This window comes from Rhinatrema bivittatum, chromosome 6 (genome assembly GCF_901001135.1).
Source record: "Rhinatrema bivittatum chromosome 6, aRhiBiv1.1, whole genome shotgun sequence".
Taxonomy (NCBI): domain Eukaryota; kingdom Metazoa; phylum Chordata; class Amphibia; order Gymnophiona; family Rhinatrematidae; genus Rhinatrema; species Rhinatrema bivittatum.
The window spans coordinates 343,654,651-343,670,469 of NC_042620.1; the positions used below are offsets into that span (position 1 = coordinate 343,654,651).

Below are 15,819 nucleotides of genomic sequence, written 5' to 3' on the forward strand. Positions count from 1 at the left end.
GGGGTCCGGGAGCGATCTCCTGCACTCGGGCCGTTGGCTACCAGTAATCAAAATCACGCTGATAGCCTTTGCCCTTACTATGTCACAGGGGCTACCATTGCCATTGGTCAGACCCTGTCACATGGTAGGAGCAATGGATGGCCAGCCCCCACAAGACTTGCCAAAAGTCCCTGGTGGTCCAGCGGGGGTCTGGGAGCCTTTGCCCTCACTATGTCACAGGGGCTATCGGTGCCATTGGTCAGTGGTAGCCCCTGTGACAATGGATGGCTGGTGCCATCTTGTGCTCCTACCATGTGACAGGGGCTGACTAATGGCACCGGTAGCCCCTGTGACATAGTAGGTCAAAGGCTATCGGCGCCATTTTGATGTGAGGCAGGCCGGACAGCCCGACGGTACAGAGGGAGAAATCATTTGCGGGACCCCGCTGGACCACCAGGGATGTTAGTAAGTCTTGGGGAGGGATCGGGATGGTGGGGGGGGGTTGTATTTAATGTATTATGGTAGATTTTAATGCTTGGGGTGGGTTTTTTTGAGCTTCGTTTTCCCGCGTCGTTTTTTGGGCCCGTTTCGTTTTTCCCCATTTAGTTTTTGTTCGTTTTTCGAAAAAACAAACCGAGGAAAAACTAACTTTACCCCGAAGCGTCAGACTCAAAAAAACTACCCGGTAGAAAAAAACGAAGCTCATCTCTAATACAAAAACCCAAAAGAAGAAAACAAATATCTAGGGTGGCACCTAAACGATCTTCCACAGACTAAGTCTAAAAGTGATATAGAGGCATTATGATAGTCTCTTTTATTCCCCAATCCTTTACTAATAATTCCTAGCATTCTATTTGCTTTCATGGCTGCGGTCACACCCTGGGCAGAGGATTTCAATGTATTATCAACAGTGATGCCTAGATCCTTTTCCTAAGTAATGACTCCTAATGTGAAGCCTTGTTTTGTGTAACTAACGTTTAGATTGGTCTTCCCTATGTGCATCACTTGTCAACATTAAATGTCATCTGCCATTTGCATGCCCAGGGTCCCTATTGTGCAAGGTCCCCTTGCAAATTCTCACAATCCTCTTTTGATTTAAAAACCTTTGAATAATTTGAAGTCATCTGCACATTTGATCACGTCATTCATTCCTATGTCCTGGTCATTTATCAATATATTAAAAAGCAGTGGTTCCAGAACAGATTCCTGGGGTACTCTACTATTCACCTTTCTCCATTGAAAAAATGTACCATTTAGTCCTACTCTCTGTATTCTATCTTTTAACCAGTTCCCAATGCACACTAGGACACTGCCCGCATTCCATAACTTTTTAATTCCCTCAAGAGTCTCTCGTGGGACTTTTTCAAAAACTTTCTGAAAATCCAGATACACTATATCAACTTTGAAGAGCTGAAAAAAGTGCAAAAAGCGGAATATAAATCTAAAATAAATAAAATAAGTAAACTGGCTCACCTTTATCCACTTGCACAAAAATGTAGCAGATGTTTTCCTATTGTCAAGTCTTTGTTCCAACTGATATGGTTCACACTTCAACACCCAGAGAGGAACTAGACCTGCCTGACCCCTTTAGCAGGATCCTCTCAGCCCAGCAGGATCACCTTAGCCCTACAGCATCACAGAACAGCCAATGAGTCTCCTCTCAGCCCAGCCCCTTTCATTGCTACAGGCTGAGAACTGCAAGGCTTGTCAAGGACTGCCCTTCCTCTGAAAGGGACACCAACAGTGGGAAGTTAGGAATCTCAGGAGAGGCTGTTCCTCCTTTTAGTACCTCAAATAAAAAACCTCCCTTTAAAAGGCAACAGTCTACATCAGCAACTATTCACAATTTTCTTTATTTAAACACAACTGCTTTATTCTTTTGTCATTGAAAAACTCTGCCATATCACTCTATGCTATTTAACTACACTTATATTACTCATTACATTTTTATATCATAAAAGTGCACATTTTTTATCCCAAACCCACCCCTTATAGCCCACACATTCACTCAAATCACACTCACATGCATCTCACCACATACATTCAATATAACACTCAATATACCAACATCCCTCTCCAAAATCTAGATCCGCAGGTGCTGCCTGCCTTGCCCGGAGAATCTTCCTGAACTGTTACCTCCCTGAGGTCTCCGGAGCTTCCAGTTCGGGTCTAGTCCATCCACTCTGCATCAGCCACGAACCCTTGCTCGTGGTGGGCACACCCCTTCTCTACCTCTCCGGGAGACCACCGGAGGCCCACCTAAGTCCAAACGGTCCGGGTACCCAAGGGCTCAACCTGTGGAAACCCTGGACTGTTATTGGTGAAGCTCCAGTTAGCCTCTGTCTCCTTGTGTGCTGCGCCTCCTGGTGGCAGGTGCTCTCTGGGTCCGACCAGAGGGCCGTACCAATCCTGCACTAGGCCAAGGGTCCACCTCCAGCGCAACACTCTGGAGATAGGGAAATACCTACAGTACCTGAATATAATCCACTTTGAAGCACTGAAAAAGGTGCAAAAAGCGGAATATACATCTAAATAAATGAGTAATATAAGTGTAAAATAGTATAGTGTGAGATGGCAGAGATTTTCAATGACAAAAGAATAAAGCAATTGTGTTTAAATAAAAAAATTGTGAGTAGTTATTGATGTAGACTGTTGCCTTTTAAAGGGAGCTTATTTATTTGAGATATTTACAGATGGTCTATTTTGCGGTGTGTGGTTTTGGTTTGTGAGGTTCACAATATATACCGCTGTCATGACCTCCTTTTAGTACAACTTTTTATTTACCATCTGGGAAAAGGAGAGAAAATTAATCTGGAAGGGTGTAAGATAGAGAACTGTCCATTGATAGTTTGGACCTGACTGTTTTTTGCAAGGGATCCAAAAAGGATGGGAGTTTGAAGCATTGTTGGTGTATTTCATATTTCCTCAAGAGAGGGACTCCATTCTGCATTAGTTTTCTAAGAAGCAGCAGGAATTGTTTTATGGCCAGAGAATATGGATACTTCCTGATGTATGTAAGGTCACACAGCATGTAGGCAGAACATTCTGGAGATGCACAAAGAGACTGGGCGCTGAAATATTTATTAGATTTCCTTGTACATGTGTATTAGTTCTTGTTGAGTATCGTTATATTTTCTTTGACACTTTGCAATTACATTATTTCCTAGATTCCAAAAGTCTAAATGTGATGGCATATTATGTAGACTACACAGTTGATTTAGGTCTTTTTTAAATATAGACTGCAGGCTGTTTATTTCTTGTCTAAATTTTTTTTGCGTTTTCTTATGTGCTAATTATTTCTTTGAATCGCCCCTTTCTGTGCAGAAACAGATTATGGGGGTTTACTGCTTATTATAAATTTTGTTTCATCTTTGTTTAATTCCTGTTTTTTTCTTTGTTTTAAATCTTTTTATTGAAAATCAAAATATCACTGCCAACTATTTTACATTATCATATCTTAGAAATCCTAGAAAAAGAACATCTACATAAATCAACGGTAGGAAATGTGGGTTCTGCTACTCCCGCCAAGTATTGTAACAAATGGAATCCAATACTTTATAAACATTTTTCAATGTAATGATCATTGTGCATCTCCCCTTATCCCCACCTTCCTCAATCTACCCATCCTTTTCCCAACCTCCATTCCCAAGATTCCCCCATTTATTCTCTGCCGGAGATTTTCAAGTGAAGTCAAAATAAGATATCCAAGTTTATTTGTTCAGAATCCAGTTTCGAGCTTTAGGGGACAAACCCTGTATGTAACTGTCTCATGTAGGCAAAAAAAGAAAAACCCTCTGTGCTTCAACCTTGAAGAACTTGCTTGTTCTTTTGTCAAGAGTGTCTTGATGCATGATGTATTTGAAATGCAAAAAAAACAACAACAATGTATTTGCTTCTATTATATTAGCATCTGCAGGCAGCTTGTCAAGAATTTGATCTATTATGTAGCAAACAATATCAGAGCACTGATCTTTAGAAATGATGTCCTGTGCGGTGTCAATCTGTACTGAGCACATTGCAGCTTCTGTCATACCACTTACAACAGTCTCCTGAAAAAGTTGTCAAATTGTTTCTATAACTGCATGAACAGTACTTTTGGAGAGCAAAGTTAACAAAGACCACCTGTCTTTTTCTCCTGAGGAATGTAACGTTTTGCTTCTCTCTTAGCAGTCAGTTATGTACCCTTGCAAATATTGTATTTACTAAGAAGCATAACAAGTTCCAAAACATTTCTGTTCTCCAATGTGTATGTAGGCAGCTTCTGACTTATTTTCCCTATATCAAGTCTGCGCTAGCCTATCACTTTGGCAATATCAATAATTCACTCCACACATGTTCACACCATGTCAACATTTGATTTGAGAACTGTGATAGTCCTATATTTTCATAAAGTATGCTTTAGTACAGTCTTTCTGCAATATCCATTCTTCAGGTTCTTCGATCCTTTGCTGGATATGTCTTGTGTCTTATTCCTTCAATGAATAAACTTGTCTCAGCATTCTTAGAAAAGTACAACCAGACTGTAGGAAAAATGCCATTTTTTTCTTTCCTGGTTGGCCACCTGCAGTTTGTGCCATCCTTGTGATGAAATCAGAGATGTTAAAAACACAATCTTTTATCGCCACATCACTGGTGTCTTGTTTTGAATGATAGTTAAAAAACATGAACTGATCAGATGGGCAAACCAGAATTTGAAGATGGACTTAAAATCTAAGTTTTCCATACACAATATCTGCTGGACTTTCCAGGATAGTAACGTTTCCCAATAAACACACCATATTTTTTCCACAAGGACAGAATCAGCTCCAGCTGGCACTAGCCACTATGGCATTTGCCAGAACTACCAGATATCTACTCCAGGTCTGTCCTGCTGTAATATTGGGGAAAGAATACCAGAGCCAAAATGTACTACTGTGATCCTGGAGTCAGATATCTAAACCTGAATAAACTGCTCTGATGTCTAAGCCAGAGTATGATCCCTAGTTTCTCAGCAAGCATTGTTTTTGTGATGTTTCAGTACATTAATCAGAATACAATATGTGGCAGATACTGCACCTACTTTATAGTTGTTAGAGCACTTTAAAAAGCAATTTCAAACATTTTCAAATAGCTTTTTTTCTCTCCACCTATGCAAAAAATATTTTAAAAAATCTGCATGAAAAGCAAAATGTTGTTGACAGTCTAATCCAGGGGTGGCAACTCCTATCCTGGTACGCCGCAAACAAGTCTGGTTTTCAAATCATTCACAATGAATAATCATGAGATATATATATGTATACCTTGGAGGCAGTGCATGGATATTATAGATATCCTGTTTGAGGCACTCCATGGCCGGAGCTGCCTTCACCTGTCTAATACTATTGTTTGAGTTACAGTTTAATCTTGGGTACTTTACTAGTTCCAGGCTGGTGCACAGGTTGTTTCCTGGAAATGATTCGGCACTTAAGAATTGTTTAGTTAGCACAGGATTAACAACTCATTCAGTCTACTCCACTAAGTCAAAGAAGCCAAATATTAAGGGCAATTTAAAGCTTTTTCTGTGGGTAAAACACTGCTTTTCCCACAGAAATTGCCCATTACAAAATTGCCCTCCCAATATGTGCCATGCACATGCACATGTAAACTTACATGTGCATGGCAAGCATTTGCGTAAGTTTCCACACAGTAAGCAGAGGCGTTCCTGAAGGCAGAATTGGGGAGGGCTTTGCATTTACACGTATACTCCTTCATTTTCAAAGTATGCACGTACATTTCCTGATAAAACTTATGTACACATATTAGCTGCTGTTCATATGTGTGGATAGTTTTGATGGAGTAACTTTCAAAGGGAAAGTATGCATGCACTTTCCCTTTGAAAACCGGCATAAAATATGAGGAACAATTGCTGGAAAATCAATGCTGGTTGCTGCAAAATTACCCTTTTAAGTTTAGTAGTACAATATAATTAATTTGACCTTTTATCATGACAGCAAACTCAGAATCCTCATTAAATGCCGACCAACAACAACCAGAGAATCAAGAATCCAATTCTGAAAATGCACAGGGTAAGGAATTATATTTACAATTGCAAACACTGCAGTCTGATATCTTTAGAAATGTATCCAAAAGACAGGCCTCTGTATGTCACACTGGAGTCTCACAGTAAACAGTGGACTAGTTAATTATACTGACAAAGTGGGACAAATATTATAATTAGGTACCTGTAAATATTTTTTGTTTTATTGTTTTTTCATTTCATTTTCATTTTTTCTTTGTTTATTTCAGTTTGTTTCTTTTATTTCAACCAAAATAGACATCAAAGCAAAAAAACCCCATAAAAAACAAATAGAAAAAAAGGAAAGTGTGGACTCCCCTCATTCTCAATGAAATCCTCTTTCTCCTGGCACAATTAAATCAATTAAATCTACCCTCAAGTTCTCCCTTATATCTCCCTCTCCCCTGTCTTTGGTGTCCCAGTAGCCTAAATGAGACAGTGATCCTCAGCCTCATCTTCTGCACTAGGTCCCAATTTGAAAATGACACTTGCCAGCCCCAAGACCAGTGCCATTTTTGTTGTATGGTCATGCATGAAAAAATTCTTACCCAATGGTTATAATTATAAACCTTGTAGCCCCTTTATCTGAATTTTTTTTGAAAATGTAATTCATTCTATTCAGGTACCCTTGTGTTCTAGTGGTGGACCCTTGGGCTGAGGAGGAGTTGTCACCACCTGTAAGGAGGGCCCCCACAGGTCCCCTCCATTAGCTGGGGAGGCTGGAGAGTAGCAGATACCCCTGACGGGCCTCACCACTATCAACCCGTGTTCCCCTCAGGTTGAGCCCTCGGGTACTGGGGCTGGTTGGACTTACGTGAGGCCTCTGCAAGAATGGACGCTGAGGGTTGCACAGAACAAAGTCGGTATCCAGGCGAAGGTCGTGGCAGGTGGTGTAGCTCAAAGTCAGTGTCCAGGCGAAGGTCATTGAAGGCAGTGTAGCTTATAGTCAGTGTCCATTCCGAAGTCAAGCCAAGATCAAGCAGAAGAGGCTAGTAGGGCAAGAGCGAAGGCGTGAACTCGGGAACTCAGGAACTTTCAGGAACTCACAGGAAGCCAGGAGTCCTGTTGCCAAGCCATCTGCTGGGAACCAGATGCATTCTTTAAAGACCAGGAGGAGGTGTGCACGAGCACCTAGGAGGAGCCCGTAGAAGGACAGCAGTCAGCAGCATCCTGGCCACGGAAGAGAGGGAGAAGACTCCCGAAGCCCCAGGATGGAATGGCTTGCAACGGCAGCAGCTACCTAACACCGCCAGAAAGCCCAGGCCAGCTGCCGCCTCTGTGGGGCAGCAGGAGGTGAGAGAAGCCGGTCGTGGGGCTCCGCTGCCGGCAAGCATAACAGTACTCTCCCTTCTAGGAGGCATGGAATTTTTTAATCAGGTGTTTATCTAATATGTTGGAGGCTGGTTCCCAGGTGTTTTCTTCAGGGCCAAATCCTTCCCAGGTGAGAAGATACTCCCACTTTCAACTTCATCAAGTACGTCATGCACCTGATAGGTGGTGTCGCTCTCAGAGGTGAGCTGTTGCAGTTCGGATAACCTCCTAGAAGCCAATAGAGAACCAGGGGCTTTAGGAGCAAGATGTGGAAGGAGTTGTGAATCCTTAAGGATGAAGGCAGGCAGAGCTGGTAGGTTACTGGACCCAATTGATGGAGCACCAGGAAGGGACATATATTTCATGGCGCTAACCGAATGGATGGGAGCTTGAGCTGGATATATCATGTACTGAGCCAGACCCTCTTGCCGGGTTTAAACTGAGGGGCTGGTCTACGGTGAGCATCAGCGAATCTCTTGGCTTGAAGCCCTTCTTCATGAAGCATCTGCTGTGTATGGTTCCAAGGGAGGTGTAATTCTTGGGTCATCAACTGAGCTGCAGGTGAGGGAATGGACGTGGAATATTTACACCAAGCTCAGCGTCTGAACCTACATCCATGACCATCCCTCCTGATGTCTATGAGGAAAGAGTAAAGAGGTTAGGACTTTTCAGCTTGGAGAAGAGACAGCTGAGGTGGGATATGATAGAGGTGTTTAAAATCATGAGAGGTCTAGAACGGGTAGATGTGAATCTGTTTTTTACTCTTTCGAATAATAGAAAGACTAGGGGGCACTCCATGAAGTTAACATATGGCACATTTAAAACTAATCGGAGAAAGTTCTTTTTCACTCAGCGCACAATTAAACTCTGGAATTTGTTGCCGGAAGATGTGGTTAGTGCAGTTAGTATAGCTGTGTTTAAAAAAGGATTGGATAAGTTCTTGGAGAAGTCCATTACCTGCTATTAATTAAGTTGACTTAGATAATAACCACCGCTATTGCTAGCAACGGTAACATGGAATAGACTTAGTTTTTGGGTACTTGCCAGGTTCTTATGGCCTGGATTGGCCACTGTTGGAAACAGGATGCTGGGCTTGATGGACCCTTGGTCTGACCCAGTATGGCATGTTATGTTCTTAACAGTCAGTGGTAGAGGCAGGGGGGGAAGCGACGATCTGGAAGGATGAAGATCCAATGGCAGAACAAGGATGAGAGTTAAGAGAGAACTCTGCCCAGGGAAGCAATGCTGCCCAATCATCCTGACGTAGGTGTGGAGGAAGTGCTTCAGTGTACGGTTCGTCCTCTCCACTTGCCCGTTTGCCTGTGGATGGTAGGCAGTCATGAAATCCAATGTGATGTCAAATTTTCTACAAGGGCTCTCCAGTACTTGGCTGTGAATTGAGTTCCGCGATCGGAAAGAATATGTTTGGGGAATCCGTGGAGACGAAACTTGTGTTGGATGAAGAGCTGTGCCAGTTGAGGCGCTGAGGGCAGACCAGGCAAGGTGGTAAAATGTGACATCTTAGAGAAATGGTCAACTACCATCCAGATGAACATTTTGCCGTTTGAGAGCAGGAGATCCACGATGAAGTCCGTGGAAATGTGTGTCCAAGGTTCCTTGGGGGCTGGCAATGGCTGTAACAGCCCCTACGGTCACCCCACTAGAGATTTCTGCTGCGTGCAGACAGGACAAGAGTCCACATAGGCCCAGACATCTTTTTGCATATTGGGCCACCAATAGAATCACTGGAGAGAAGCGAGGGTTCGGGTTCATCCAGGGTGGCCTGTGACACGGGAATCGTGGGACCGGTATAACACTTTGTTGCGGAATTTCTGTGGAACGACCATCTTCTCAGGAGGGACGGTCATGGACGTGGGTTCAGACGCTGAGCTTGGTGTAAATATTCCAGATTTTTATGATCCATGTAGATGGTGATACGGTGCTGGGCTCCTTCTGTTATGGTTTCAAGGTGTTTGAGGGATTCTTGGGTACTGCAGAGATGGCCACTCCCACGGGGAGGAGCCCCATGAGGAACCGCAGTACTAGGCTAGACTCTATACATGCAGACACAGAATTTGTGTTTATTATACAGCTTGGTGGTACTGCCCAGGGAGTGGCAGCAGTGAGGTAACCCAGTAGAATAAACCAGGGGTGCTCGGCAGAGGAGACCCATCCCACACTCCAATGATGGTAGGCTGCACTGGGTAGAGGAGACAGTCCTGGATGTAGACTCACAGAGCTGAAGGTGAGACAAGCTGACAAGGTTAGTTTACTCACTGAATAGATAGCTGTATTTGATGAAAATCCTGGCAGGCAGAAGTAGTTGGATTTGCAGGCACCAAGGCAGGGAGAGCAGGCCCTCGAGGAGCGAGTACCTGGTATCCCAGATAGGCACCTGAAAGAAAGCATAGGGCGCCTGAGGAGCAGGTACCCAGGTTAGAGGTGAATGGCCCCGGAGGGCAGAGAGAACTTCCATCAGAGGCAAGGAAGCGGCAGAGTAGCTTAGACCGGAGGCATTCCAATCCTTGCTAACTCAGTTTGTAGGCAAACGAAGGGCAGGCTAAATACCCAGATGGCATGACATCACTCGGAGGGGCCGCCCCCGAGGTTCCCACCATGATGTGGATAAAGACGTGGGTGGCGTGCGCATGCACACCCTAGGAGGCCCTCAGAAGAAACATGGCAAACGCCGTAGCCATTCCGGGGAAGCCGGAGACAGCATGATGATGCGGCAGCATCCTTCTTCCCAAGGCTTGTGAAGAGAGAAGGAAGAAAGGTGAGGCACAGAGGTCGAAGCCATCTGAGACCTATGGATGCAACACCTTCCAGCTGTTGAAGGCGTGCTAGGGAGCTGTCCCGATTCCGGGGAGATAGATGTGCCCTTGGACCACGGCATGACTGCAGAGGAGCTCCGAGGAAGTGCCAAGGTAGGCAAGACATGTCCAAGCATGGGCGGACAGGCTGAAAACCAGAGGCCCTGACCTCTGCTGAACCCGAACGCAATGGAAAAGACCCAACAACGCAATGCTGGTCTCTGGGGTAGCCCTCCGGCCACTCAATAGCCCTTTCGGACTTGCCGCCTGGAAATGGCAAATGCGACAGGACGGACAGAGGTCGTGGACAAGCGATGGCACTGGAACAAGGACAAGAAAAAGACACTTGGAGACTTGGATGAGGTGAAGACACTAGGCGGTGGATGAGGCAGAGGCAGGGTTGGGGCTCAGGATGAAGAGAGGATCCAGGTGGCTATCGTAGCAGGGTCCAGCTGAAGGAGGCTTCAGTGACCCGGCATGGTAGATTCACCTGGCAGGCCATCTGGAAGCAGGAATCGGTGGGAGAGCTAGGACAAATCCAGAACCAGGAACATCCGAGGACAAGGGCATTCAAAGAGAGGAGCCAGAAGAAATGAGAGGTCTGAAGATGGGACATCTGGAACATCAGAAGACGACGACATCTGAATACAGGAACATTTGGAATATCTGAAGATGAGGATTCGGGATCTGACAAAAGACCAGGAACCATGGGCTAAGACAGGAATTCCCACGAAGAACAAAGTGCCTTGAAGAAGCGAAGATAGACTTCAGAGCCTCCTGGAATGAAGGGCTGGAACAGCAGAGAATCCAGGAGCAGGCTAGCTCCTTGTGAACGCACTGAAGGACTGGCAAAGGCCCCTTTTATAGGGCTGAAGAGGAGACGCCTGGATGACATCATCAAGTAGGGCCGTGGGGCCTTTCCCACTGTGGACCCTTTAAATACTCAGAAGAGGCACAGCCACATGCCTAGAGATTGGGCAGGACTGAGACAGCGACGGTGGTGTCCACGCCGCAGAGATGAGGGCTGGAGGTGGCCCTAGGCTGCGAAGCAAGAGCAGGTCAAAGGTGACCACCTGCCATGGGAAGAACGGCGATGGCTTCCTGCCGCCACATGGAGGGAGGATGATGTCGGCGGCCTCCGGGCCATGGAGACGGCTTCGGGGGCGGGCTGGCAGTAGAGGTAAGAGGCTGCTCACAGCTAGGCCTGCGAGCAGCGTTGCAACACCTGCCACTGGCACCACTCTTCTAAGGCGAGTTTAATGGCCAAGAGTTCTTTGTCGCCAATCCCATAGTTCCGCTCTGCTGAGGAAAATTTCTTAGAGAAGGAGGAGCATGGGTGTAGAGTGCCCATGGATGAGTACTGGCTTAAGACGGCCCCTACCCCTTCGGAGGGGCAACGGTATATAAAAACTGTTTAAATAAAATAAATAAACAATGAAAGGGCATTGAGAATCGGGATGCCAGAGACAAGGTTCCTGGAGGAAGGCTGCTTTTAAGAACTGAAAGGCTGCTACGGCCTCAGGAAGCCACAGTTTAGGGTTTGCCCCTTTTCGCATCAAGGCCTTGAGTGGGTCTGCCAGTTTAGAGTAGTTGTGAATGAAGGTATGATAATTGGCAAAGCCTAGGAATTTCTGTAAGGCCCGCAGGCCAGTAGGTTGTGGCCAATCTTGAATTCACTTGAACTTTTCTGGATCCATTTGGAAACCTCGCTTTGAAACTATGTAGCTCAAGAATGGCAGACTTTACTTTTCGAAAGAATGATTCTCTAGTTTGGCGAACTGGTTATCCCAGAGGCATTGGAGAATACGAGAGACATCTCGGCGATGGCTATTTAGGTCTTTGGAAAATACCAAGATATCATCAAGATATACAACCACAGAACACTTCGTTCATCATGTTTTGGAAGATAGCTGACACATTGCAGAGTCCAAACGCCGTAACTAGATATTCATAATGGCCATCTCTGGTGTTGAAGGCCGTCTTCCACGCATCAACTTTGCATATACAGATTAAGTTATAGGCTCCCCGGAGGTCTAGATTTGAGAACACTCTAGCCTCTTGCAAGCGGTCAAAAAGTTCTGCTATAAGCGGCAAGGGATAGCATCCCTCCTGGTGATGGCATTCAACCCCCGATAATCAATACATGGGCGAAGAGTCCCATCCTTCTTGGCCACAAAGAAGAACTCTGCCCCCACAGAGGATGAAGAGTGCCAGATAAAGCCTTTGGCCAGGTTTTCTTGTATGTACTCAGACATCACCGGGTCTCAGTAAGAGATAGAGGGTAGACTCTACCCCATGGAGGCTCAGTATTGGTAGGAGGTTGATGGCACAATCATACTTACAGTGAGGTGGCAGTGCGTCCGCTCCTTTCTTTAAGAAAACATCAGCAAAGGATGCATATTGGGACAGATCGAGAACCAAGGGATGAATGGCTTTGCTGATGACTGAAACGCCAAATGCTCCACGTGGAGGGAGCCCGTGTGAAGCTTCACAGGAACGGTAGTATGAGTAATCCTCCCAGATAGGGGCTCGCCATGGATGGATGAGAGAACCAGTGGCACCAGAAAGAGAAGAGTAGTTATCCGAAAGTGTTCCACCAGCGGCTTCAAGATGAAGTTGCCTCCTGTCCCGAAGTCCACTAAGGCAAGAGTATGGAAATCTTGGCTGTCCACAGAGTGTCACAGGAAGGATTAGTGGGGGAGCTGGTGAAGTCAGGTCTAGGGACAGTCCCCCACTGAGACCTATGCCCAGGAGTTTACCTGATGTACCGCACAATGGGCTATTACATGCCCTGATTCTCCACAGTAAAGGCAGAGACCAGCCCGCCAGCGCTGGAGGCGTTCTTCTGAGGTTAACCTGCTGCGGCCCAATTGCATGGGTTCCTCCACTGTGGCTCCTATCGAGATAGGACCTTCCATCAGTGAAGAGGAACACCGGGAGTGATGGAAAGTAAACAGATGTTTCTTCAAAGCTTGCAACTCCCAGTTCCGCTCTTGGAGTCAGCGGTCTATCCGGTCAGCAAGGTCTACAAGAATACATAGGGAGGTCGGTAGTTCAAAAGCCACCAACTCATCCTTTAATCTGGCAGCCAAACCATCCAAGAAGATGGAACTCAGGCAGTCCTCACCCCAGTGGAGCTCCGAGGCCAGGGTCCGGAATTATATGACGTAGTCCATGAAGGAATGGGTGCCCTGGTGTATGTGGAGGAGAGTTGAGCCAGAGACAGTCTGTCGACCAGGATCATCGAAGACCATCCAGATGAGGGTCAAGAAGCTTTACAGGTCCCATAGGAAGGGATCCGAGTATTCCCACAAGGGTGAGGCCCAGGCTAAGGCCTTGCCATCCAAGAGCGAGAGGATGTAAGTGGTCTTAGTAGCATAATCACATCAGGGAAGAGTGCAGATTGGAGGCAGAAATGTATATTGCACTGATTCAAAAAGCCCTGTCAGAGTTGGGGATCCCCTGGAAAAGCGTGGGGGAGCTGGAAGTGGTATGACGGGGCATGTAGTAGATGCGGAGACTGCATAACCTGGAGCAGAAGGGATTGAAGAGCCTGCCAAGACAGTGGAATCCAGACGGGTACTAAGACGTTCCACAGACACTACAAGCACTTCCAAGACCTTTTGCTGTTCGAGGATCTTCTGTGCCAGGCCTGGAATAACCTGCAAGGTGGATGCCTCCACTGGGTCCATGAGCTGTTCTGGTGGTGGGCCCTTGGGCTGAGGAGGAGTTGTCACCACCTGTAGGGAGGGCCCCCACAGATCCTCTCTGTAGGCTGGAGAGTAGCAGAGACCCCTGCTGGGCTTCATCTCCACCAGCCCGCGTTCCCCTCAGGTTGAGCCCTAGGGTACTGGGGCCGGCTGGACTTACGTGGGGTCTCTGCAAGGATGGAGTCCGAGGGTTGCGCAGAACGAAATCGGTGTCCGGGCTGAGGTCATAGCAGGTGGCGTAGCTCATAGCCAGTGTCCAGACAAAAGTTCTGACAGGAGGCGTGTCTCGTTGTCATGGTCCAGGCAAAGGTTATGACAGGCAGCATTGCTCATAGTCAGTGTCCGGTCCAAAGTCAAGCCAAGGTCAAGCAGAAGAGGCAGGGAGGGCAGGTGCGAAGGCGGGAACTCAGGAACTTTCAGGAACTCGAAGGAAGCAAGGAGACCTGTTGCCAAGCCATCTGCTGGGAGCTGGATGCAGCCTTATATAAGGCTGGACCTGTGATGTCATCAAGGAGGGCCGGCAGCATTTTCCTGCCAACTGCCCTTTAAGGACTGGAAGAAGGCGCGTGCGAGTGCCAAGGAGGAACCCGTAGAAGGACAGCAGTCGGCAGCGTCCCAGCCATGGAAAAGAGGGAGGAGACTCCTGAAGCCCCGGGACAGGATGGCTCGCGTTGGCGGTGGCTCCCCAACTCTGCCAGAAAGCCCAGGCCCGCTGCCACCACTGCGGGGCAGCAGGAGGTGAGAGAAGCCGGTTGCAGGGCTCTGCGGCTGTCAAGCATAACACCTTGAAAGTGAAACAAAGAACCAGTGAGGCATCAAATGTAAAAACATGTACTTCCCAAAGTAAATTACCACCACAAAAAAAGCAAGGCACTCTTCACTATCATACAATTACTATAAACCAGAAGTGAAGGAAAAAAACCACAAATCATGTGTCCTGCAACCTAATAAAGTTAACTTGAAGAAAGTTTTTACAAAAAAATGATGTCTATGATACCTTGCAGAGCGCTTTATTATTTCTCAATCTTAGATATTATTGAACATCAAGCATTAAATTATAATTATCTACCATGCCATTGATTTTCTTATTTCTTTGTTTTTTTTATCTGCATATAAGAAGCATCATCTGAATCAATCCAAATAGTATAAATTCACTAATCTTCACTTGTCTTCAAAAGACAATATTGACAAAAATTGAAAGTGTAAATAATGAGTTGTCCTTAAAGGATGATATAAGTTGATCATTCAGTTAAAATGTAGACAAACTGTATGGATGTACATTGCCAAAAGGGCAGTCCTTCATTCCAAATTCAACCAAGGTCAGAAGAAGCAAATAAATACCCAACACTAATGGGTGCCTGAATGTAAACCGATGTGATATCTCAGATCGAATGTCGGTATATAAAAAAATAATAAATAAATAAAATAAAATAATGGTGTTTCAGCATCCAAAAAAGCTTTCCTTGGGGGACAATTCTATGGACTTAAACAATAAAATCTGGTTCTCTAACAAATATATGTTTACTTATTATTGATATTGTATCTTTCCATGTAGGGACCTTCATTTTTAGTTTAAACCAATGTTCACCCATAAATTTTCTGATTTTTCCAAAGATGTTAAGTTCATGCTTAACTAGGGATGTGCAATCATTTCAAATGAATTAGACAAATGTCAATGACTGTTAGCGCTCTGGACCCTTGAGCCGGGACGAGAGCTGGAACCACCAGTGGTCCTCGTCGCCAGGAGGCAGTACAGGAAGGGGAGACCAGACTGGAGCTTCACCTATACCAACCCACATTCCCCTCATGTTGAACCCTTGGGTACCAGGACCGGCAGGACTTAGGCGCGGGTCTCCCAGCGGTGAGAAGTCCAAGAGAAGAAACAGCATCAAGGAGTCCAGGTCGAGGGAAGGCAGCAATCAGGCAGCACGAGGAACCAGGCCGGAGGTCAGGACAGGCAGCGGACACACAG

General features: G+C 45.9%; 1 protein-coding gene across 1 annotated transcript in view; it reads left to right on the forward strand.

Annotated features, from left to right (window-relative positions):
• The window catches only part of LOC115093320, a 211,272-nt gene that overhangs the window by 109,785 nt on the left and 85,668 nt on the right, over positions 1-15,819 (forward strand). The window contains exon 4 of the mRNA XM_029604958.1: positions 5,949-6,023. Coding sequence (XP_029460818.1) covers positions 5,949-6,023 — 75 coding nt within the window. The remainder of the gene's footprint in view (positions 1-5,948; positions 6,024-15,819) is intronic.